Consider the following 23,983-nt stretch of genomic DNA (forward strand, 5'->3'; position numbering starts at 1 on the left):
TAAGAGAAAGCCAGAGAGAGAAAGAGAGAGCGAGAAGGAGGGGGGGGTGAGCGGAGGAGGCAGGGAGGGAGGATGCTTTTGGAGGAGCTGACAGCACCATTACACCCCACAGTTCTACTATCAGCACAGAGCTTTTGTTGGATTGTCTGAAAATCAAGGAAAAGATGGATCACCAGCACCCGAGTCAATACAGGCTATTGTATTCGGCTATTGTGTGACTCAAAGCACGCCGACGGCACGCACGTGTGTTGCAGAAATATTTACTTTATATAAATGGGCACGTGGAGAAATTCCCCAAACAATACATTGTTTCAAATTTATCATTTCTGGACGGGTCACCCTAGGCACCCCCCCTCCACCAACCCCACCCCTACAGTATCCTCTTCAGAGAATTAAGGCTCTGAGATAAACGCGGCTAAGAGCGGATTAAAAGGATAAGCCTGGAGATGTTTTTCATGACAACTTGATGTTAAACACACCAAAATACTGTCGCCGTGTCTTAACACACGTTGATTGCAAAACACAACACAGATGAGGGGAAAACCTCCAGATCTTAACGTGTGCAACAGTCAAGTTAATATTAAATCTAAGCCTTGAATTTGTTCGACGCGTCTATTGCCCGGGGCAGTGTGATACTGCTCTTAACCTGATTAATGTATTTAAATATTCATGCATTTAAGTTACATCAAGTAACCTGATAACTAGATTTGAGCAGGTGACTTGTGCTTTCCTATCTATCACTAAGTTGGATTTTTGTGATCGCTTGACCTTAAGGATGCAGTGCTTTTTGGTTCTATTTTAAAGTGTCTGGAGCTCGTTCTCTTTGAATCCAATTTAATGAAAAGTTGCTGTGTGTGGGAGGATTGAGTTGTACTGAAGAGTGAAGTAAAATACATTTTTCCCTGTGATTTATGTCAAGACATTGCTTGAGGCATGCACAAAGAAGGCAACATGCATTGTTGGTCTCTCCCCCAAAAAATCTGAACTCATTCTTAATCAAAAGACTCTATAGCCTTTATATTTCTGTGAATTATAACCTCAACTATTTGGAAACAACAGCATGGACATGTTTAAAACAGCTTTTTCTGTGGTCGGATCGCAAAAGCTAAATCCCAGTTGCATATTGAGTGATTTTAAAAAGAGCAATAACCATCATTTGCGGGGGTGTCAGTGGTCTTTAAGGAGTTGGACGGCTTCAGCAGCTTCCTGCGCATTTCCTCCAGCCAGTTATGAAGTTTGGAGTCGGTAAGTTTGGATCTCAGTCGACAGCATGTTTCAGAAAAAAGCAGCGCTGAGCATGTTTTTAAAAGGAATTACACAAGACTCTGTGAATACTGGGCACAAAATGGGAAGAGGCTGGTGGGGATTAGAGCTGAAATGAGCCCATCCAGCAGGCCGCACAGGTGCAGCAGGTCTGACTCTGACTTTTTGATGGTATTGTTCCGCCTCTCGGATCCTGTTCAAGCACTGGCGGCTCTTCACTACTATCTATTTTTAATGGCTTCTCGTTGCGCTCTCTTCTTGTCGTCAATCCATCTCCACTTGTCGCTAATAAAGAGGTTTATCCATTAAACATGCTGGAGGTCTACTCAACAGTCTCAGACGAGAGTGATGCACAGGTGGACAGGTGAAATGTCACCTCGACTAAAATCCCCAGAGTGCTGGGGTCTCTGCTGGCATCTACTAAGATATCTTGTCTGAAACCTGAGAGCTTTATCTTAAAACACAAATTATTTGCAACAACCCCACTTCCTCCCCCATTCAAGTTTTTGATGCACATCAGCCAGGCATTAGTTAGAAAGATCATTCAGCTCCATAGCCGGTATCATTCAGTCAGGATGCAGCGCTGCTTTTTTCCTCCATCTCTTTGGGAACCCATTGAGAAATCAGGCCTGTCATTCTGAAACCTTTAATGTTTACAGAGAATTAACTTGCCTGTGAGCAGATGTGCTTAGAAGCCTGTGTGCAAATCCTCGAGGCACATGAAATTAAAGCAACAGTAACACACATTGACATAAATCTTAGAGCTGCAATGCTACTATTACATAATATATATCAAATCTTTATGCACAGAAAGTTATTTATCCCATGTTTTACCTATAAATTGATAACAGTCAGAGACATTATTTGAATAAAATATCATGTTTTTAAAATACTGAAGTATTCCTTTAAGGCAAGGGTAACATACAATAAGAGAAAATGGTGTTTCAAGACATTCATAGGTCTGAATTTAAACCTTAAACCTCCAAGATTGCTTACAATCACGCGTTGCTCAGTGCAAGCATGTGTCAAATCTCATTGTGAAATGGGACACTGCTAAAAATATTAGCCCACTTATTGAATGGAAAGTGCTGCAGGATGGAGGTGAGCAGCAGCACTATGCAACTAATGGCCTTTCACAACACAGCTTGTATTCAGAGGCTTATTTTATACTCTCAAAATAAATACGAACGATTGCAGTCAGTTTTTATCAAATGCAACATTGACTTTTGAATTTAATCTGCCACCAAAACTAAAAATAAATAAATGAATTTAAAAAAGCATAACATTCTACTTTCTTTTGTTTGATTTATCACATTTATTCTAAGTTACACTATTGTGCAGTTAAAATGAAACTAGAAATTGTAAAAATTTGCTGATCTGTAAGACAATTTTTATGAACTGGCGCCACACAAAGCATGCTATGCTGAAATATCTCCCTCTAGTGGTAAGTGTAAGGTCGTGTCTTATTTACAGAGAATACAGGCAGCCCTGCATCATGTAAACATGGTGCTTAAATGCAAAAGATTGAGAAATTTAAATATATATGAATGAAGCAGGTTTTTTTTAAAAATCCGATAGTTGATGCCTGCAAAGCGACTATTCAAGTGTTTAGAATCAGACTTTCTTTTAATGTAAAGTTTAAAAATAGTTTTTTTTGTTGTTTTTCTTGCAGTGAATTTGAGATGAGTGTGGGGAAAAAATAGCAGAAGGCAGGAGAATAAATTAGCTCACTGAATTTCATAATAATGAAAATGAAGTTGCAGTCTTGTTTTAGGTCATTATAAAATGATAGAAGCTTCCTTCAGCAAGTGCTCAACAAAGTCAGTGTTCAGGAAACTGTTTTCCCCAAGAGAAAGTCTGCATATTCCTTCCTGCGCAGCACGCGGTGCATCTTAAATGTGTTGGGTGAGGTGTTTGAAAATTCCATTATCCGTTCACGAAGCTCAGCGAATGCTCCTTCTGCCACCAGCTGCACCCTCATTGGTCCGATACTACCTTTGATACGGAAGGACTTGTAGACGGCCGAGTCCTGCTGGAGACAGATGTCCAACTGGTGCAGACAGACCAGAGAATTCAGTGAGAAAGGCGAAACATGTAACGGCTGTAATGGCTGACACGTTACCTTGTAGCGTTGCTCCTCTGTCAGGTTTCGAACACCTTTTAACTCCAGAAAGACCTGATAATGAGGATCGGAGCCACCTGACGAACTTCCTACAAGCCAGAGTCAGATTGAAAAGGATGTTGCGTTTGAAAAGGATGCTGGGTTTTTAGCAGGATCTACTTGATCTGCCTAAGCTGCCATAGGTATGGCTGTGGCATATGAATGAGATTACCCATGATGCCACTCTCAGCACAGCAGTAGTCCACTAGCTGAGCTGCTGGCCACTGTGAAACAGCTTTCTTCAGGGCATCGAGGAACAGCGCCTCGGACACTTTCTCCCCTCGAACATTCAGCATTTGGCCCCGTCTGAGAGGGGAAGATGCACAGTAATGTAAAATAAGTGTATTGCCTGTTGTGTATTTTCTAAATGTGTACACACACCTGTACTGAAATTCAACAATGGGACATTGATTATGAAATCCAACCACTTTCACAATGTCTCCAATGCGGTATCTGTAAAAAAAAAGTTGCGGTAAGTATCACAGGCAAATGCTCAGGTGTTGCTTGGGGAAACCCTCCAAATAAACTCAGACCTGAAAAGTCCCGAAGCATTTGTGATGACGAGCTCATATTTATGTCCCTCCTTCACCTCCTCCATCAGCAGTGTTTGAGGGGTCTCATCCTCCAAGCTGCTCTCAGGAAGGAATTCGCAGAACATCGACCGAGGACAAAGCAGATAGCGTCTGTTCGGCTCCTGAGGCCACAAGTTCACCCCAATTAGACCTACACAGTAGTACAGCCTGGGTAAATCCTTGAACTGATGCTAATATAGCGCTTTCTGCACCAGCCCGAGCGTCAGATGTGCTCACGTGTAGGTTCTTACCTTCTGTAGCAGCATAAAAGGGGGAATAGAAAGGCACTCCTAGGCAGTAGTTTTCCCTTAACATTTCTCCATATATCTGGTTGGATCCTGAGTCTACTGCAAGCACGAGGTGAAGGCGAGGCCACAAACGCTTGGCTATCCCACGGGAGCCTTTCTGGAAATGCGCACAAATCTGACTGGCCCTCTTTGGGTCTGGCTTCATCAGAGCCTCCAGTCTAGACCTCAATGTGGGCTCCAAAGCGAGTGCACTACTGACTGTCCCCAGTTCAATGTCTTTCACAAGCTCCTGCCAACGATCCTGTGGGATGTACCATACCTTTAATTCATGATTTCAACCCCCAAATTTGAAACTTTTCTTATCACATCACCAAAATTCATCTTTCAGTCAGAATAGAGTGTGTATTAACTGTGTCATTTGCTTGTTTAAATGTAAGAACAAAGCTTTTAGGAATTATTTTCAGGTAGAAAATAGATCAGTTTTCTAGAATATTGATGTATTAAAGATATATAATGACCTGCATTCACATTTACCATAAATTTTACCCCCTAGTGAGTGAAAACTATGGCTTAGTTTTTAAATAAAACATATCATGTAGATTATATTTAATTTCAGACAATGCAATATAAATAGAAATCTGACTAAATAGATATTTTCTTTCATATTAATGGATTACTAGAACTGGATGAGGAAGATGAACATAACATAAAATTAATCACGCTACAAAATCTGAGAGCTTAAAGTTCCATAGATCATACCTGTAAAGCACTGAAAGCATAGAAAATTGTGGAGGCAAAGTTTGCCTCCAGTATTCCCACAGTGGGATCCTTGAGGGCAAAGAGGAGATGCAGGTAAAGTGTGTCCTTCTCACTCAGGACCTGAATGAAAGAACAGACAGAGGTAGGTAAATATTCAGGTGTCGCTATTTACTGAGCTCTGTGTTTCAAGATTGCCAGTTACACACGAAGACAGAGATGATCTAACCTCAAAGGCGGGCGCCGGGGTGGTGTAGAGGTTGAGCATGTGGCGAGAGGAGGCTGGTGTGGAAGAATTGGGTCCAATGGGAATACCGGCCTCAGACTGGCGAAAGGTGGGGGTGTAGAAGAACTTGGCGGTCCGTTGGAGGCTGTCGGTCTCCGGGAATGATAGCCGCATGATGTCCAAGCAGACGCTTACTCCCTGTGGACACAGTGGGTTACAAACTCCATCATACTGACAATACAGTACAGCAGAACACAACGAAACCGGACCACATAGTCCTGCATCAGTGCCATCAAACTACACCTGCAGGAAGAAGTCACTTGTGGTGTCCTTGGTGCTGAGCAGCATGGCACTCGCTCCTGACGTCCCAGAGGTCATAGCAAGGATCTGTGGCTTCTCAGCAATGATAACGCCCTCTTCGCCCGCTGCGATGCAACTGATGAGGTCACGGTAGTGCTCATAAGTGGTGATGGGGTGACGAGCCCGGAAGACGTTGCTGTCTAATAAGTAACCACATTGTTAAACTATTAGTCTTGTGTCATGTTCGTCTCCTTCACGGGGAGGGAGCACATATGGGTAAAGGCAGGGTAAACCTCCTGGATGAGTCGCCAGTTCATCGTAAGGCCCTATGTGAGCATTTGTAGGTTCAGCACCTTGCTCAAGGGTACCTCGGCAGTGCTCTGAAGGTGTTCTGCCACCTTTCCCTAATACCATAACATTTTCAATGTTTTGTCTGCACTGGGGCTCGAACCGAGAACCCTCAGACCAGTCCCTAACAGACTGAGCTACCACCGCCCACATAAACTATTGTTGATGTGTAATAAAATCAATTTGATTAGCATAACAAGAATTTACCATGTCTAAATGTCATAAAAAACCCACTAAATTGGACTCTACTAATACCACTCAGAAACACATTACAGCATTTATTAATAATAATAATAATAGATTTTATTTCAAAGCGCCTTTCAAGACACCCAAGGACACTTTACAGTACAACTATGCAACAGTTAAACACTATTTACAATAGTGATCTTATTGAGAGAAACCTTTACATTTCTAGGTTCTAAACATAATTGCAAAAGTTTAAATGAGTGGAAACCATAATAAACAATAATTTCAAACTTAGATATGTATGTTTGACTTGAAATTTAAGAACAATATCTGGGAATTTTGTTTTATCTTTATAATGCGAAGGGCAAAGTCACAGCGAGACAAGAGGTTACGGTTACGTCATAAAGGTCACAGAGTTAACAGTGCAACAGTTCATTGAGTTGGGGTGTGTTTACTCACCTGTGATTGAGCGGAAGTCGTACTTTTTTCCGTAACCTGTGTTTGCAGCCTTTCTGAGGCGTTTCTGCAGAGTTTCCTCCTGGACGCGCTTCACATTCAGCGTGTCGGATTCGAGTTTCCCTCTCTGCCGCTTACCTAACCAGCCCACTGCCTTCACCGCCACGTACTGGGAGAAGAGACTGGCAACAGTCCGGGTTTCACCCTTCACCTTCGACCTAATATCCCTCCAAATGAGAGCCATCCCGGCCAGGGAACAGACGCCAAGGGAAGCGGGCAGGAGGTGCAGGAGGTCCGGCATCGCTGTGGTGAAGAGCCGCCCGTGTTACAAAAGATGCGTAAGAGGAACACGCCAGGTGGGGGCGCGCACAAACAGCGTTCCACGCACATCCTCATCGATCATAGCTAGCACGCATGGATGGATCCATGTTGGCACCGCAACATTTAAAATACTCACCGCATTTTAGTCCAACAATGGCGACTACCACCGATAAAACAGCGACACAGATGGGACCCAAAAAGCGCAACCGCGAGAGTAAGAGCGCCATCCGGGACGAAGGAGCAAAGCCAATCTCCCCAGGATTCCAATGGTTAAGGCTGATATCAATTTGTTAAAGATATAACAACAAGAAGTGTGAAGAGTGGAAGAACTTTGGCTTGTGAATCATGAAAAGATCACTTCCGTATTTGGGTTATGGGATGTGACGCTGATTGGCTGACTGGATGATGGCGTCACTGGCCCAAACTACGTCTCATCTTTCTGCACAGGAAATAAAATGAGATGATTTATAATGTTCTATAATTTATAATTATTCATACCTACACAGTATCTGATATTACAGTGTTTTACATACATATGATTACATAGGTAATCGTTTTCTTTCAACATTCCTACTGTATTAAGCTAGAAAAAAAAGAAAGCAGAGAAGGTTGGACTCATTTAATGAAAATACAAGTTTTTGATCAGGATGTGAGGGTCATGGGGCCTCTTAGTTTTGAAGATAAATGTTAAATGATGTTTCTAATACATAAACTTTGGTTATTAATATGAAAATGCAACATGAGGGAGAGAAAATGGTCATCAGATGAAGCCGGCTTCCTTAGTCCACAGGAACTCCTTCATCAGCTTTGCCACTGAGAACCTGCACTCGCATCCAACCCAAAACACACCTTTACCTTTACACCTTTGACTTCCTGTTATTGTTTAATCAAGAGGGATCAGAGTCCGCTCACCTGTTTCATTTCCATAGTGACGGCTGAGGATGAACAGAGCACATTCAGTTGTTCAATCATAAGCATCTTACGATTGCCCCATGTTGTGTGGGGTTTGGCTTTGGGACGAACCTGCCCAGCGTGAAGAACGCATCACCAAAGGTGCGCTGACAGGTGCGCTGTTGAGCAGCTCGGCCAGCCATGGCACTTCATCTGGGTCATCCACGAGAAACTCCTCTGGCTCATCCACAGACAACTCAAACTCTGCCCCAGTCAGTGGAAACACACACATTGTCATTGATTGATATAGAGCTATATTTCTGTTTTAACTAAAACAGAGCTTTCACCCTCCTCCTCCTCCTCTTCCTCCTTCTGTCCAGGCCAGGCTTGTGGTCTGTGTTTCAGGCTTGTGGTGTCACAGATATAGGCTTCTCTATGCAGTTGGCTGGCTGCAGAGTGACAGAAGAATCACCATGCTTATCAGGATATATGTAATATAAGTGGTTTAAAGTACATTTATTATAACTGGTGATGCAGCTTGGTAAAGAAGTTTAAATTATTTGTTTTAGAGAAATTATTAGATGGCGTCAAACAGTCGTGGCACATCCAAGAGATGAAACAGAACAGGTCCAGCTGAGGTTTCAGTGACAGACCTCTTCTAAATTAATCTACAATTAGACTTCTTTAAAATGCCACGCTTGGTCCACCATCTTTCAATGGATAATTGGACCTTCTGTGTCTTCCAGCTGCTGGAGGTAGCAGACTGCATCTCTGGTGTTGATGTGAAGGCGATGGCTGTCTCTGAGGTGTTTCAGGACATGTTTGGAGTGGAAGGCAGAGGGAGTGTAGAACACCAGCTTAGGGAGGCACAAAGAGCCCACTGCAGAGATTTCAAATCTGTTGCCCTGGAGAGGAAAAATAACACTAAAAATTATTAATTTTTCCACTGAAATGCGTGACTAATACTCAACACAGACAGAAAAATAGGATTGTACTTTAAAATCAATCAATTACAGTGCAAAGATAAATGGCATTAGTGATGTGTGTGTGTGTGTGTGTGTGTGTGTGTGTGTGTGTGTGTGTGTGTGTGTGTGTGTGTGTGTGTGCGGTGGGGGGGGGGGGGGAATTGCAGTTTATTTTGGAACTAAGTGCAATAGTAGTGTAAGAAAGTAGAGGAGGGGAAGGGGCTGAAAAAAAGAGCACAGGTGTGTTTATGTGAATATTAGCTGCAAGTATTTCGACATATTACTGGTACTAGGTGTTGTTTTGAGGACAAACCTGGAAGGTGATCCGGTCGATATCAGTCCACAGAAAATCATGCAAGAGCCACTTCCTCCCTTCCACATCCTTTAGAAAACGACATTTACATTTAGGAATCTTGTAAGGTGAGGAGGGGAGTCAGAGTTGATGTGGAGGTAATACCTGATAAATACAGACTCCACTTAGTGCCACACCAAGAAGAAAGGAACTTTTTAGCTCCTTTTTCTGCTGCATTTGAAACAACAGATGAGAAAACTGAGATTCCATAGGAACGAATCCTCTTTTTGGTGTGACCGACCTTTCTCATCCTGTAAAATACGACTGCTCCATCCTGCAGACTGTTGGCCTCTTTTATAAACTGTAGGATGGCCTGGGTGCGAGTGAGGCCTCTCAGCTCGACGTGTAACACAGGACAATGCTGGAGGAGAAAGTCTCGTCCACGATGCTTTATTAGCTGTGCACAACATCAGGTCACACCCCCTCATACACCATGTTTAATGGCTACCTTTTCCGCTCTTACCCATGGTGGAAAATAATCTTCAGGAAGAAAGTATAGCCTTTGTTTAGACTTCTCGTCATTCCTCTCTCCCAGTTCCACGTCTCCAACATCAGCTTGAAGAGCACACGCCGCCAGCTGGAAGAACAAAGCTTCCTGATGGCGACTCTGCGACCACAGCACCTTCTGCCGCAGCTCAGCGTAGTAAAGCTCCCTCACCTCACTGCTACTGCACGACCAAATATGACAAACGTGAGTGAGAGGGTTCCACTGCTGGTTTAGCTTCTAAAAGATACCACACAAGAACTTACTGTATGAGCTGTCCCCTTGGTAAATAAAACTGTACTCTCAGGAACAAGATGAATTGGATCTGATGAAGGAATTTTATCCTTGTTTTAAATGGAAGTCTCCAAAAATTGGGGGCACATGTGGCGGGACAGTAGATGCCGCTTCTAAAGAAATGTAAAACCCTCAAAAGAACCCACCTTTGAAGAGTAACTCTTCCATCTTCGGCCAAAGTAGCTGCTCAGCTTTTTATCCAAATCAAGGAAGAGGTATTCATTATCTAGGGGGCAGAGTTGTCAGCCTTATTTCTGTTATTCTTTTACATTCTCGCAGGCACCTCCCTGATTTAACGTTAAATTAATTCCAAACCGGCTCCTACGCAGATTAACTGACCTCTGAGAACCGCCAGGCCGAACATCTGGAGCTCTGCGATGCCGAGATGTTCCGCCACGCTTTGGAACACGTCACTGGCTCTGGCTCCCACCTAAAACATGCAAAACAACAATAAAAGCACCAAATAGTAGATTGACATTCAGGGTCATAAGTTGTTGCTTCACGTAGATGCATTAGAAGGTATTTTCTTTGTTCGGGGACCACAAACAGACCCATGGAGGAGGGCCTGTCCATCTGGAACCTTCTCCTGGGGCCATTGAGCTATTTTTTTGTCAGAATTCATGATCAATGTGTAAGACAATGAATACAATCATTATTAGAGTTAGTAAAACAAATCCTGCTAATAGAGAATTTTTCTCAAACATGGCAAAATAACAGGAAGGAGGTTCCTCACCCTGATCGGACGATCCATCCGCTGCTTGTTTGGTAACAGGACACAGACTCGTCGTTTCTGCTGCATCCTCATGGTTACAGAAGCTTCAGCCCATCTCACACTGCCTTATATCCCCGCATCCTCCCACAGACTCACCAAAACAAGTCAAACATCTTTTCCATGTAACCTGACACGAGGTGACTCCCGACTCGTACAGGACGCATGAAAAAGGTGGAAAGGCTCATGAAAATTCAGCCCCTAATCCACTTTCAGTGAGTTGTATTTCCTCCCTTCACACACAAAAACAAACACAAGCCCATTGTTCACCTATGATGAATTTATTTAGAAATCAAATCCAGTTAATGCCAACTGTGCTTTGCTCAGAGAAAGCAAGAATATGACACATTTTGCTTATCAGCTGGTGATTTTTTCTGACACAAAAAGAACACAATTTCTTTGCTCTTTTATTAAGTCACAATCTATAGTGGTCTACACAAAAGAACCTTTTGTTAACATGCACAAAAAACAGAAAAAAACTACAGTGCATAAAAGGCACCTGCTCCTATGATACACGTATTATTTTCTTCATTCGACACAGAGAGTTGAAGAGGGATATTTATGCAGCTTTAGTAGTCATGAGTTTCAACAATCCCTGACATCACCATTTCTGTACGGAACCCTCTTCCACATTACAGTGACCTTTTCTGGGGGGACAGACGACATACATTCCAGACAAGTTCAGCCAATACGCCAAAACACCCTTTCCCCGGCACAATTCACACACAGCACGGCAAAAGACACGCGTCAGGCTCAGTGGAGGCGACACCGGAGTGTTGACGATTCAGAGGTGATTGGAGGAAATGTGCGCTACAGTACGGAAAGTGGCTTAGATCTTGGCAGGAGAGTCCCAGCGTGTTTTGGTATTTACGCTAGCTGTGGGCTCAGAAATGCTTTGATGCTCCCTTTAACCTTACAAGAACATGCTGGGCTGTTTTCAGCACACTTAAACAACATACTTTTGTCCTTTTTTTTTCTTTTCACATGCTGTAGGTCGTGTACACCAATCCCCAATGAGTAACATTACCTTTAATGAGGATTTTTTTGTACAGAGTTGGGGAAAAACTGCATGAAAACATGCAGGTTATCACATTAAATAAAGCAAGGCATTGAAGGGGGAAACATTTAAATTAATTGGTATAAGCAGATTTACAGGCAAGTTTTCAGCATAAATATTATACTTCTAAAGGTATACCATCGCATACGTTTTATTTTATTGCTCTGGCAGATCAAAAATGACACTTCATAACATTCAATGCTTTCTTTAGGGTTAGATTTAGGATCGTTGCTTAATAAAGCTGCAAATTCTTATTTCTGCCATTGACCAAACCATTTTTCTTTTCCCAGTTGCGGTCATGCACTAACAATAATGTTCTACGTTTGTGATTGCGTTAAATACAAAATGCAAGACATTTACCTTTGCAAAGGTAGACAAGCTGCAGTTAACCGCAGTTATTGTTCAGAAGTTTAAGAGTCAGGGTTTGTTTTTTCATTTATGTGTTAATGTGTTCAGAGCGACACGTTCTGACACACAATTCTCAGTCTGACACCATGAAGGGGACCTATTTATTGACAGATGTCAGATGCTTTTATGAGTAAGCCAAACAAGTAAAAGTGGGGACTAACATCAGAAGCAGTGTTACTCCTCTCCTAATCTACTTTTCAAAGTAAACAAGTAAAAAAAGACTTTTCTTCACTGCCGCTGTCCTGCTTATCACATAAACAGATGCCATTGACATGACTTTTGATTGCACAGTGGACAGCACTGTCATTTTCACTTTCAGCTTCTCTGCCTTGTTAATTTCCAGCAAATATCCTCTCCCAGTAACAGCTTTTTTTTCTTTTTTTTTTCTAAAAAAAAACATGATTATTTTCAATTTTCGCCCCTGGACACTCGAGACTAAATAGCCTAAACTCAAGTGGATGTGATAGCTGATATAAAAACTTCAGGTGCTGCCACATTCATAGAGAAGTGAAAGGTGTTACGTAAACAATAGTATAAAGTCAGTTCCCATAGCTGTAATGAAAAGTGTAACTGAATGCACTTAGATGTGAGTGGTTTGAATGCACTTAACCATAGGTGCATGTGATTAAAGGCTTCTACTGCGCTGCATGTTTTCTCTCTGCTGACCTGTTCTGATATCTTGAATCAATAACTACATAGTAACTGACCAGAATGTCAGTAAATGATGTTTTGTAACATTCATTCAATAACTACTTCTATATTATTAAATCCAGGGAGCATTTGATAAACACAGGTTGGTGCATTTTTGAAATATAGAATTTGTGTGGCTCGTGTATGTGAAGTTTCACTCGTGAGAAGACGGCAGTTTAGCAAACATGCAGGGAAAACACAGTCAAGCTAATGTAAATGTTCAATTATTGTTGAGATAAAGTCAGACTGCTTTGTTTAGATTGTTGTAATACTGATTCTCATTTGCCAACAGACTCCAGCATATTTTCTGCTTAAAATATTCATTGAATTAAAATATCATCAGTTCCCTGGCAAAGTTTCTAAAGAAATTCGTCGTTTGAGACACTTCTTGAAAGAAAAACACAGGTATATCAACTGCACAGTTTCCAGACTGTCATAAAATGGAGCTAAACAGGAAGAGAAAGCATCGTCCTGCAAACAGCGAGTAGTTAGTGGCTGTTACATGAAGGCACTTCCTGGTAAAGCTTTCCACAGAGTAGCACCTGGGATTGTTATGAAGGAACCAGAAAAAGCCCTTTACTAAAAAGGAGCCTGGGGTCAGAACTGGGATTAAATCTTTCACTCACAGCAGGGTGAAGCCTAAGATGTACTGAAGGAGTTTGTTACGATTGGCCTGAGGTAGAAAGGTGCTGCTCAGCTCCAGTATGGTCATCTTGTTCTCTTTTCTCACCTTCAGAACCTGCACAATAAGAAAAGTTATACCGGTAATTGAATTAAGTCAGTTTGGTCCTATTTTGCTGCTATAAACTGCTAATAAACTTATTAAAGTGATTATATCAAGCAAAGTGTGCACATATAAACAATGCATCAATTTATAGATTTACTACTGTGGAGACGGTATGTGGTAGATGGTCATTTGTCATCATCTTGAGTTTTCTATTTGATTCTGAATGGACACTTTTGTGTGTAAAGGCCTTTTAATGCAAACTGAGAAACATAAAAACATTCCAAACATTGAAGCTCGCTTACCCCGAGCTCCTTGAATGTCCTCACTGTGTTCTTAACCAGATAATGAGTTGCGCTTTCACCTGGAAGAGAGAGTAAACCCATTAAATATAAAATGCTTGATCTTCCATGTATCTTGTAAATTGGTGTACTTATGCTAGAAAACAGACTTTTGGAAATGTAATTCAGCAATATAATCAAATGACTCAGCATCTAGTCTGATTTTGGGGGTAAAGGTTTTGTTGAATTTACCGTAAACAGCCAGCCCCTTCTCTGTGCGTGTGAGTAGGTATCTGAACAGTTTCTGCGTGTAGTCCGACTCAGACGTGGGCTGAACTAGACTGTGGATGAAGATTGCAGCCCCGCTGTAAGCCTCTAGCACAGGGCTGACAAGCCGCTGTAGGAAGATGAAGAAGTCCTGGTGCTCTGCAGAAATGCTCACCTGGGATAGAACACGGAAAGAAGATGAGATTTAAATCAAATACTGCATTTCATTTTGAAATGTGCGGTTTTTTATTCAAACAACTGAACCTTTAAGTAGCGATCTCTCTGCTCCTCTCCAAAGTCACTATCCTCATCCTCCTCATCGCTTCTCCAGGAAAGGGGTTCAGGAAACTTTTTGGGCCATGGTTCCTCCGTGGGGCTGGGACTCAGTTCTTCCTGGTCCTCCTGATGTTTATTAATACATAAATTACTTCACTGACTGTATCACAAAGTAAACAGCTGATAACAGCATTTTCAATCATAGTCAATGTGCAATAACTTTCTGACTCATGTGATTTATTCTCGTAACCATGCAGCAAGATTTGTGTTTAAAAACTGACCTCTGCTACATAAAGAACTCCATACTGAATCAGCCGCGTCACTGCGTCGTGAAAAACCTGGCAAAGTGTCTGGCAGGGCTGTGGGACAAAGAGAAGACGCATGAAACATATCATTCGGAAATGGGTTTCTATTCATTAACTTTGGAACATTGACCAATAAACCTCACAGGCTTGGTTAGAAAGAAAAACTGCTGACACAGAATTACTGCAGCAGCTACGCTGCGGCATAAACACTAGGTACTGCTGGCAAAGATGAAAAAAAAGTTCTGCCTGAATAGCTGAAAAGCTGGTTAAGACTTTGAGCTCTGCTGTGAGAGGTACCAGAGTGAAACAGGAGCAGAAAAACTGGAGCATGAAATTAAATCTTAAAAAGCTTCCATCTTCATTCAGTATAATCTCTTTGATGCTCCATTCAAAGGTTAGACATTCAGCCCCTTATTACACCGCAAATAAGACTTTTAGTATTTCAGCTTTTATTTCAGGAGACAAATGTGACCATAAAATTGGAGAGACATAAAATGAATAGACGTTTCTGAAATTTGTCAGACGTACCGGTGCCACCATGACCTCATTAGTGAGGAAGTAGGAGAGCCCGGCAGCCTTGCGGATGAGTCTCTCCTGACTGAGAGGGAGGCTGTTAATGTCAGCAGGCAGGTGATCCGACTCTGATTCAGCAATCAGCTCTCGCTGTAGTGACAGGATACTGCAGGCTGCAAACAAACAGATGATTCAAAACACTTCTGTTCCATGATAACAATAATAAATCACATAACACGGGCTCAACATACCGATGATTGCATCAGAAATGAAGACGTGGAAAAGGCCATTGCTGTAGAAGTTGAGCTCAAACAGTGCTGGTACAGTCTGACTGGGAGCGACGGTCAACTCCCCGTTGCGATTCGCACTGCTGGTTACATTCACGCAATTTCCCAGCAGGTGAAGTGCCCGCATGACCACATCTTCCGAGTTCCCCGAAAAGCCAAGGTCAAAATCCCTTGACAGGATCTCCTCCTTCATGCTGAAAAAGTCCTCCACCAGCTTGGAAAGCACCACGCCCTGAAATTAAGGAACAGAAAAAACAAAAGCATTTCAAGAACCAAAGTTCAAGTAAAACTGAATCAACAATAATCAAATTTTGGCGACTCCAACTAAAGATTCTCAAGTCATTAACATGTCAGAATGGATTTGTGCTGTCATGACAAGAATAGGCCGTTAGATGGCAGTAGCGAACGGCTATAATTCAAGGAAGGGTGGTCTGACAGGTTTTTAAGATGAATAATAAGGATGCGACATATATTGCATAAAGGAATAAAATATAATAGAAAAATAAAAGTGAATCTAAAAAGGCCTGTATCAACAGGATAAAGGGAGTCACCCTTACCTGTCTGTGTCTGTACAGCATTAGACAAGCTACAATATGGGTGGACATGATCGCTGAGGACTTATTTGCAGCTGTAAGACAGAAGTGAAAAAGAGGATCTAAAATTTACATTTATGACAATGTTAAATCTGATATTTATGGAACTGTTAAATAAGTCAACTAATTCTGACAAACCTACAATACACACAGAAAAAAATCAGAAAAAAAGGGTGGATAAAAAAAGAAAATCTTCAATTTCAAACCATTCAAAATCTTTAAAAAAAACAAACAACAAATTTGATCATTTCTAGAGCTCAACTTTGTAATTGCATTTCTCCCTGGCTCTAAATAATTATCAGGCATTAAAAGAATTTATTTGAAAATTATTTTCATTATAATGGAGAGAAAGGCATTTGTGCATGTGTTTGCATGTGCATCTGGGCTCACATCAAAGGTTACTATCGGTCATCTGTAGCATACTTCAAGTGCTGCATTCCTCCTTCTCCTCTATCCTCCCCCTCTTCCTACTGGCTGAAAACAACATGCCATCCAGCTGGAGGCTTTGTGATTGGCCGACAGTAAAAAGCATCTAGCCCCACTAAAGAAGAATACCTGCCTAGAAAAACGGTTTGTGTAGTGTTCCCCCGGAGCAAAAAAGCTAACAGTTATTTTAGATTGTGGTGCCACCATTATAGACTCACTTAATTTTGACATTAGCTATAAGGAATGTGCAGTAAAAATGTACAGCAGGAAGAATCAATGAACTTAGATGTGATGAATGAAGTAATGCTGTAACATTGACCTTTAATATCAAGATCCAAAAGTAGTGAGGACATCAAATAATTGCAGTGTTATAAGTAGCTTACTGAAAATGACGTGTTTGGCCAGACTGTTAATGATTTGTCGTCTCAGGATGTCATCGGGCAGCTCTCCGTGCAGCTGCTGCTGCTCCTGCTGCCCCTCGAAGAGCTGAGCATCAGGTCTGGAAACAATAATAATGTGTAAACACAAAGTCTGATATGCATCTCTTTATGACAGCCTGGAATACTAACAAACGCAGCAGCATATAAGGAAGCCACTACATTTCCATCCAATAATTAGGTGAAAGCTTGGACACCCTGTCATAAGTATAGTTTGTTTTTGTGCTTTTACACTTTCCAAATATTAAATTTTACACCATGTTCATTCAAAATGCTTTTGTTTAGCATGCAAGCGTTAATATATTTCCTGTGTTGAGATTGTTTGTGGCTCAAGACCAGCAGGGATGAAGGTCAGTGTTGATCTAAAATGTCCCCAGCCAGAGATCGCTCTAAGCCAAGTTCTGGATCAACAACAGATCCCACTGTGAATTAACAGGAGGGGGAAATTACCATTGGGACCGCTGGAGAGTTCATGATATTACAGCTGGGACTGTGAAAATGCTCAAAGATGAAGCTGATATCCAGAGAGGAGAGTGCATGCTGTTGTATTTGCTACATTCTGAGTACCAAAATACTCATTTTACTATAGTAAAGTGAGGATAATTTGGGACTTTAAAGAACTGTTATGACAGGCTTATGACATGATTTTGAGGTTGAGGTTAGGATTAGAGTTAGGCCATTAGTTAGGATGTTAGTTAGGATGGTTAGGGTAAGGAGCTGGGGAATGGATTGTCTACACCTATGAAAGTCCTCACAAAGATAGAAGTAAAAGGATATGTGTGTGTATCTGTGTGTGTGTACAGCCTTACTGTGCAGATATAATGGTGGGCAACAAGGTGTTTTCAAGAGATGCCGGTGGTGGAATATGGCGACTTCTCTGGGTGTCCAAGTACTCCTGTGTTTGACCCAAAAATATTACAAACAAACTGATACTGAGCAGCAGTAATGTTTCCATCAACTAATAAAATAGTTACTGAAATTCTAAATTAGGAACATTCACCTTCAGGGAGAAGGGCTGGTTGAAGTCAACTCGGACACAACCATAGTTCTTCCTTAGCATCCTGCACACTCCACAGGCTATTCCCCACCAACTCTCATTCTTTTTAGGCTTTCCCTGAAACGGATAAACAGTTTATTGAAGCTGTTCGTTCCCCAAACAAACCCTCTTTGTGAAGCAGAGCGCAGACACTTACCAACTGCTCGCTGTTGTAATTGCCCTCGATGATACGATCATAGGAGATGCCGACCGGCACCACTAGCACATCCCCAATGGACCCAAAGTGCAGCGCGTCCACCACGATGGACAGCATCCCGGCACGTGCTGTAGAGGGCTTCCCACTGCGAGAACGGGTTCCCTCCAAGTACACTTCCAAAAACTGCTGCTGGCACAACAACTCCTCCGTATACTGATGAGAGGTTGACCAGGCACAAAAACACAGGTTACTGTGATAACAGCAGGATGAGGAGACACACACACACAAAACACATACAAAATAGTGTGTTCTTTAAATGTGGCCGTCGAAAAAAGAAAACACAGATGAGGGCCTGGCACATGCCGAAGCTGCATGCTGTGTAACTGTATCTCCTGTTATGTAGACATTACAGTAGAAGAGAGGCTTTGTCCTGAAATAGACTTCAGCCACTCAACAGTGAGACTAAGCTATGTAGAGGACAGACATGAAGGGTTGAGATATGAATGAAATTAGGACAGTGGGTTTTTTGTCCACGCCTGAAATTCGGTCCGAGTTGATGTTGGCTTAATTACATTTGTTTGAGCGACACGGGAATACCATCAAATCTAATTTTAGCGTATTCAAAAGGGGCATCGCGGCTTCGGTACCCGTATATGATTTCCTGCCTTTTTGTTATTTAAAACATATATCACCGTCTAACAATAAACACAGATCTACTGATGTTGAGAGGGGTTCGGAGATATAGCTGGAAATTTAGCCTTTTTAACCTTCCAACTGGTGCAACTCGCACCAGGACGTCTGGTGGATAAAAAGGGATGTTATTTAATACAGCTCTATGTTTAATGCCTCCAAATCGGGTCCCTTTCCACAATTTTAGTGTCAAATAAAGATTCTAGCTGGTGGGATGTGTGCTGGAGGTCATAAAGGATTTTTTTTGGTTTAAAAAATTTTTTTTTCAAAGGAATAACACAAGATAATCTTCATCAGGTCAATTGCACATGTTAAGTCGTCCACCTCAGATCAATGACATGTAACAAAGCTGTAATCTTGAATACAAAGGGCAGGAAAACCCAGCTACAGACAAGGAGAGCGGTGGGACTTACTGCATACAACAGCGACCTGTACAAAATGTCTTTTTTCCCATCTTCCGTCTCCTCCATTTTCCTTCGGATGAAAAATCCTCCCAGTTTGCGAATAAGAGTGCTGGAGAAACAAACCCAAAAAGTTAACCAAGTGCTGTTAACCAAGACACTAATTAAATCCATGCATGGAGCTCGTATTGTTGTATTTTCACTCCCGGACATCAGAAATAAAAAAGAGAGGTCTGTTGAAAGCTTTACCTGAGGATAGGGATGCTTAGGTTGTTTCCTGCAGCGATGTGTGGAGCTTTGATATTGTGACAGAACAGGATCAGGGTAATAAGCAAGTAGTCGATGTGGGATTTGTGAACGGGGAGGAAGATCATGGGCACATTTTGCTGTGAAAAGCAGGACACGGATGAACATAAGAACATGTAAACTGCATAAAATGTGCTGCGATCAATGTCAAAGACAGCGTTAATAAAAGATAAATATTTATGAGTAGCAACGATGATTATTGTCGCACACCTCTGTGGCAGCTTTCTTGACCATTTCCAACTGACCCTTGTGGATCTGGATACTCCAAAAGAAACCATTAAAGAGCCTGAGGAGGACCCAACCAGTCAGCCTGAACAAACACAGGGAGCAAAAATGTAAAAAAAAAAAAACAATATAGTTATTGACTCAGAAAGACATCAATTTCCACAGTAGGAATAATGAAAATTATTTGAAATAAAATTACCTGATAAAAGCTGGTGAAACATTAGCCACCATCTCCTGGAGGCAGGCCCTGGCTTTTTGCTTCACCTTACTAACACCTTTCTGCTTTTTACCAGGCTGGCTGGAGGCAGCATCCACATCAGCGGCAACCTTTTCAATAGCGTTTTCCACCCTGCGAACAACACAATCACAGCTATACATCTTGCTTATACAAAGGTGCCTGTTCATAAATGCAACATTTGTCCTTGCAGTGGTTCCATTTTACACTCGCCAATGACGCGCTGCCATCGAAGCGGCCGTGCAGCACCTTCTGACAGCTGTCTCCTGTTACGCTGGCTCTTACTTTTTATTATTGAGAACGTTGTCCACAATGTTCCTGGTGAACATGTCCTTGTTGACGTCCCTCTCCATGACAAAGAGCACGTAACTCAGCCTGCGGGCCAGCCACCCCCTCTGTCTGCATGATCACAAAAGACACAAATAACTACTCTAAAATATCTGACAGAATCTATTGTAGCTCTCTCTTTGTTGCACCGACTCTGTTGTTTCTGAAGTTTTTCCGAGGGTAAACAACCATCTTTATGGGAAATCCACATGAATTGTATTTTCTATTTTTTTCACGCTGACTTATTGACATTTGCTGCCGAGATCCATGAGCACGGTGTCCACTGACAAGCACTTTAAATTATTCATTGCTCCTCTCTTTCACAGAGCATCCTGTTAACTTTTGTTGTAATTTAAACACGTCGCAGGTGACGCTGCTTTGTTTACCTGGTGTGCGTCTCGTTGATGTAAATGACATTGCGTAGACCCAGAGATGGAATACTGGGGTTAAACAGCTTTTCCTATAAAGACACAAAATATTTAAGACAAAAAAAACAGACTTGACTGACAAAACAGGAACAGCCTTAAAGTCCATTGTGTGAGAAACAAGACTTGACTTTAAATTGCTGTGACTCCTGCTGGCTAAAAAAAAAAAACATTCCAAAATGGGCCTCATGTGTGAATAGAGCAGGACATAAGATTCCTTTTCTAGTTACTTAAATAATTCCCTTGAAGTCTGAACTGAGATCGTGTTAATTAGATCTAGCGTAACGTTACCCAGCTCTGCGGTGTACAGGAGTGACAGCAGCGGCCCACAAATGGCCTCTTCCTGTTCAGCAGACCTTCTTTCCACGTGCTCGCCACGCAGCGCAGCACTGATGGGCTGGTACTACGGTCCTTGAAGTAAAAGAATTGAAAAATGAGTAAAGACAAAGAGGTGTGACAAAGACATGATGATGGGTGTGTGACTTACCAAGTCATCGTTGGGATGTTTCCAGCGGTTACACCACTGCTCTCCATTGTTGACCTGCAGCAACAAACCATCGGACATGTCCATGTTCTCCGTGGTCCTTTCCCCTCCGCCCAGATCATACAGCACTAGCTAGAAAGCTGTCAGAGAAAGAGGAATCATATTTTCTGATATTTAAAAAAAAATGCTCCTCAAGGACGTCAGATTTTGGTTTGGAAATTATATTGTTTCTTTCCATGATATTAATTTGTTGATGACAGAATAAAACAATATGATGGCCTGTGCACATATAATTATTTAATATTTAATTCTGGGAGGTCTGGGAGTGTCACCAGCCTCATCTCTGGGGTTAAGGCACGGGCTCCTCCCAGGTGATGCATCACCATGATACTATGAGTTACTGCAGAAACCCTTCAAGTTAATATCTGCTCGTGCAGGTTATTCCAGCCTTTCAGAGTTGTGTCAAGGTGTAGATTGTGAAATCTTATCAGGAAGGCATATGCCATAATATTGGAGATATTTGGATTTATTGTAATGACAAAAGTTGTTTTTATAAAAAATGCATTTGCAGTTTTCATGATCTTTATATTGTAAAGATTTTATCACAATAACCGTAGATGTGTGGCATATTGTGCATGCGTGAGAAAATGCTATGCGATTCCTTCATGCATATTCTGCTGTCCTCCATGCCTTTTGAAAGCATTTTAAAAAGATTTTTAGGTTCCAGACATACGACAATCAGCTCCTTTGTATGCTAATCCTGATTGCTGGCAAAACCGTGTCACATCAATGCGATCAACACAATGCATGTCGCAGCGGCCAAAACTAGCCAAGTAAGTTTGTCAACACTGTTTCCTGTGACTGATGGATTGCAAAAGCATTAAACTGAATTCATTTGAGCTTGAAGTATTTTTAAAGCCACCCTTGCTGCATACTTCCACCTCAACATTTTTTAAACAGCTGCTGGCTTTTGAATTCATCTCAATCAGAGCTGGGCTGTTAACAGGTTCAGTCAAGTCGTAAAATCAACTTCCTTCAACAGCTAATGTTAAATGTGAGAGGTGTTTTAATTTATTTTTACATATAACTGTCTGACCAAGCTTGTTCCTCAAGTTAATCTACTGACATTATCCCACCATAACTACAAAGGTGTGGAAAAGCTGACCCAGTGTGCCCGTGGTTGACTGATTTCTGACTGATCATTAGCAAATAATTGAGCCTCACTTGGATTGATGCGTTTGTTACAACATTCTGAATATTTTAGCACAGGGTTGGCTATCTGGTGACCTATTCCATAACCAATGCAGACTACTGTAATGTCTAACGTGTGACTGATCATAGTTACAAGTCAGTCGCTTTTCTGCTTATTTAAACAAAGACTCATTTTTTAGCACATCACAACAGATCATTGTCATGGTGAAACATTAATTATAAAATATCTATATCATGTACTATTTGTATAGCACTTTACCTGGCATGCAGCCACAAGGAAGATTACATAAAATACAACAATCCATGGACACAGTAAGAGAAGAACTCAGATTAAAGTCCTGTACTGTTGTTGCGTCTGGAATCTGGTTAGTGTGTTGGTTACAGTAAACACAACAAAAACAGTATGCTAATACACATGGCGGGTTAATCCATCCAGTGGACGCCAAGGCTTCAGCGGTAAACAGGTCAAACAGGAGGAGGGCAGGGGTGAGAGATGGGGGGCCGATACCGTCACTGCAGACAACAATGGCACAAACCAGGGTGCTCTGGTGAATAGCTTGGCCTCAAAGTAACAGAAGTGTCGAAGTCTCCACAATCTGCAGATCGGCTGCGCTGATAAAGTCCTTCTCCTTTAAATGACGACTCGTTTGGCTTCTGTCACCGTCTCTATGGTTCGCTCACGCTCCCTGGGCATCATGAGCCAAAGCCGGGCGTTAAGTTGGGGATTATGGGAATATAGCAATAACTACACCACAAGATCACAGCCTCGAGTTAGATCGACATTAACGAGCGAGTGGTTGACATTTAATCCGTTAGTTAAGACCCTAAAGCAGCTACAAGATTAGATGTCGCCTGCTTCTTTGTCAAAGGACCCCTTGAACACAATGTCAACGTAAAGTTAAACCGGCTAATGAGCCGCCACGCCGCTCAAAACGGCCCCGAGCGACTTTGCTTTTACCGCTCGCAAATGTTAAACTGATGCCGCTAAAAAGAATGTGGAAATAATGCTTCATTGCCGGCGCACACGCCGCTCACTCCAACGGTGTAGCTAGCTTTAGCTTCCGAGCCACGCTCACGATAGAAATGGTTCTTACCTTGAGTGCAGCGCTGAGGTGATTCATATCTCGAAATTAATGGCAAAACTACAGCAGCGCAACCATTGGGTTGTTTCGTACACTCGTATTTCTCTCGGGAAGCCTCACTGCACCCGTGAGTACTGGTCTGCAACGCTCTGTCAGAGATTTAAAAAAAATGCGTGACAGGAGGAAGGAGGCTGGTGTTTAGGTACACCGGCGACCTCTCAGCATTGTAGTTCTGACAGAAGCCAGCAGAGAGCACCTTTTCCACATCACTTCGTAGTCGATTAAAAACGACACCTAGTGATATATATGACGCGGACGTGGAATAATCTCAGCGGATAACGGCTGCATTCTATTTTGTTCTTTTTTCTATTAAATTAGCCCAGCGTTTATGCTACGTAATATAGCAATAAACGTTTTTGACGCTCCAATGTAGTTCAAATACTAATCTGCATAGAATCCTCTTTTGCTATCCCTATCAGCCACCTAAATTTGAAAAGTACAGAGCAAACGGTAAAGTAAAATATGTGAATCTAAGTTAAAATTCTTA

The 23,983-nt window shown here is 41.9% G+C and overlaps 3 protein-coding genes across 8 annotated transcripts; all 3 read right to left on the minus strand.

The window, feature by feature from the left end:
* Positions 1–1,893: 1,893 nt before the first annotated feature.
* Positions 1,894–7,247, minus strand: ghdc (GH3 domain containing). The gene is made up of 11 exons (XM_057058658.1): positions 6,974–7,247; positions 6,520–6,819; positions 5,530–5,726; positions 5,230–5,424; positions 5,004–5,123; positions 4,248–4,545; positions 3,958–4,147; positions 3,806–3,877; positions 3,597–3,730; positions 3,386–3,474; positions 1,894–3,313 (listed from the first exon to the last, which is right to left on the minus strand). The coding sequence occupies exons 1-11, from the start codon at positions 7,062–7,064 to the stop codon at positions 3,092–3,094; spliced, it is 1,908 nt and encodes a 635-aa protein (XP_056914638.1). The 5' UTR covers positions 7,065–7,247; the 3' UTR covers positions 1,894–3,091.
* Positions 7,248–7,441: 194 nt separating this feature from the next.
* On the minus strand, positions 7,442–10,794 carry LOC130539931 (FERM domain-containing protein 6-like). Of its 5 annotated transcripts, none has more exons than XM_057058717.1 (13): positions 10,557–10,794; positions 10,163–10,253; positions 9,970–10,049; positions 9,796–9,854; positions 9,509–9,713; positions 9,287–9,442; positions 9,151–9,213; positions 9,007–9,075; positions 8,459–8,633; positions 8,076–8,177; positions 7,861–7,992; positions 7,750–7,772; positions 7,442–7,658 (listed from the first exon to the last, which is right to left on the minus strand). In XM_057058717.1, exons 1-13 carry the CDS (start codon positions 10,626–10,628, stop codon positions 7,617–7,619), a joined length of 1,269 nt encoding a protein of 422 aa, XP_056914697.1. In that variant the 5' UTR covers positions 10,629–10,794; the 3' UTR covers positions 7,442–7,616. The 5 variants fall into 5 exon arrangements, with proteins under 5 accessions (XP_056914697.1, XP_056914690.1, XP_056914704.1 ...); XM_057058710.1 differs by having other exon boundaries at positions 9,151–9,216; XM_057058724.1 differs by lacking the exon at positions 10,557–10,794 and adding an exon at positions 10,375–10,521 and having other exon boundaries at positions 9,151–9,216.
* Positions 10,795–10,854: 60 nt separating this feature from the next.
* Positions 10,855–23,668, minus strand: gpam (glycerol-3-phosphate acyltransferase, mitochondrial). 2 transcript variants are annotated; one of them, XM_057058636.1, is made up of 21 exons: positions 23,449–23,668; positions 21,146–21,282; positions 20,950–21,069; positions 20,620–20,693; positions 20,192–20,305; positions 19,871–20,020; positions 19,657–19,756; positions 19,390–19,526; positions 19,153–19,252; positions 18,050–18,262; positions 17,857–17,970; positions 17,666–17,751; positions 16,803–16,918; positions 15,958–16,028; positions 15,365–15,632; positions 15,129–15,286; positions 14,577–14,654; positions 14,284–14,421; positions 14,005–14,194; positions 13,777–13,835; positions 10,855–13,486 (listed from the first exon to the last, which is right to left on the minus strand). In XM_057058636.1, exons 2-21 carry the CDS (start codon positions 21,227–21,229, stop codon positions 13,370–13,372), a joined length of 2,487 nt encoding a protein of 828 aa, XP_056914616.1. In that variant the 5' UTR covers positions 21,230–21,282; positions 23,449–23,668; the 3' UTR covers positions 10,855–13,369. The 2 variants fall into 2 exon arrangements, with proteins under 2 accessions (XP_056914616.1, XP_056914625.1); XM_057058645.1 differs by lacking the exon at positions 23,449–23,668 and adding an exon at positions 22,614–22,632.
* Between the last annotated feature and the right edge of the window lie 315 nt (positions 23,669–23,983).

Source organism: Takifugu flavidus, chromosome 1 (assembly GCF_003711565.1).
Source record: "Takifugu flavidus isolate HTHZ2018 chromosome 1, ASM371156v2, whole genome shotgun sequence".
In the NCBI taxonomy this organism is placed as follows: Eukaryota; Metazoa; Chordata; class Actinopteri; order Tetraodontiformes; family Tetraodontidae; genus Takifugu; species Takifugu flavidus.

What these genes read in the sequence shown, in the direction of transcription:
- ghdc (XM_057058658.1), bottom strand. Translation starts at nt 7,064, where the DNA reads ATGGCGCTCTTACTCTCGCGGTTGCGCTTTTTGGGTCCCATCTGTGTC. An exon ending in TGCTGAGAGTGGCATCATGG is followed by an intron (nt 3,475 to 3,596) that starts GTAATCTCATTC and finishes TCTGGCTTGTAG; the next exon opens with GAAGTTCGTCAGGTGGCTCC. An exon ending in CAGAGGAGCAACGCTACAAG is followed by an intron (nt 3,314 to 3,385) that starts GTAACGTGTCAG and finishes TGTCTGCACCAG; the next exon opens with TTGGACATCTGTCTCCAGCA.
- gpam (XM_057058636.1), bottom strand. Translation starts at nt 21,229, where the DNA reads ATGGACATGTCCGATGGTTTGTTGCTGCAGGTCAACAATGGAGAGCAG. An exon ending in ACAGGTCGCTGTTGTATGCA is followed by an intron (nt 18,263 to 19,152) that starts GTAAGTCCCACC and finishes ACCTCTCATCAG; the next exon opens with TATACGGAGGAGTTGTTGTG. An exon ending in GAGTTCTTTATGTAGCAGAG is followed by an intron (nt 14,422 to 14,576) that starts GTCAGTTTTTAA and finishes AATAAACATCAG; the next exon opens with GAGGACCAGGAAGAACTGAG.
- LOC130539931 (XM_057058710.1), bottom strand. Translation starts at nt 10,628, where the DNA reads ATGAGGATGCAGCAGAAACGACGAGTCTGTGTCCTGTTACCAAACAAG. An exon ending in GTGGAGTCTGTATTTATCAG is followed by an intron (nt 9,076 to 9,150) that starts GTATTACCTCCA and finishes CGTTTTCTAAAG; the next exon opens with GATGTGGAAGGGAGGAAGTG. An exon ending in GCGTTCTTCACGCTGGGCAG is followed by an intron (nt 7,773 to 7,860) that starts GTTCGTCCCAAA and finishes GTTCATCCTCAG; the next exon opens with CCGTCACTATGGAAATGAAA.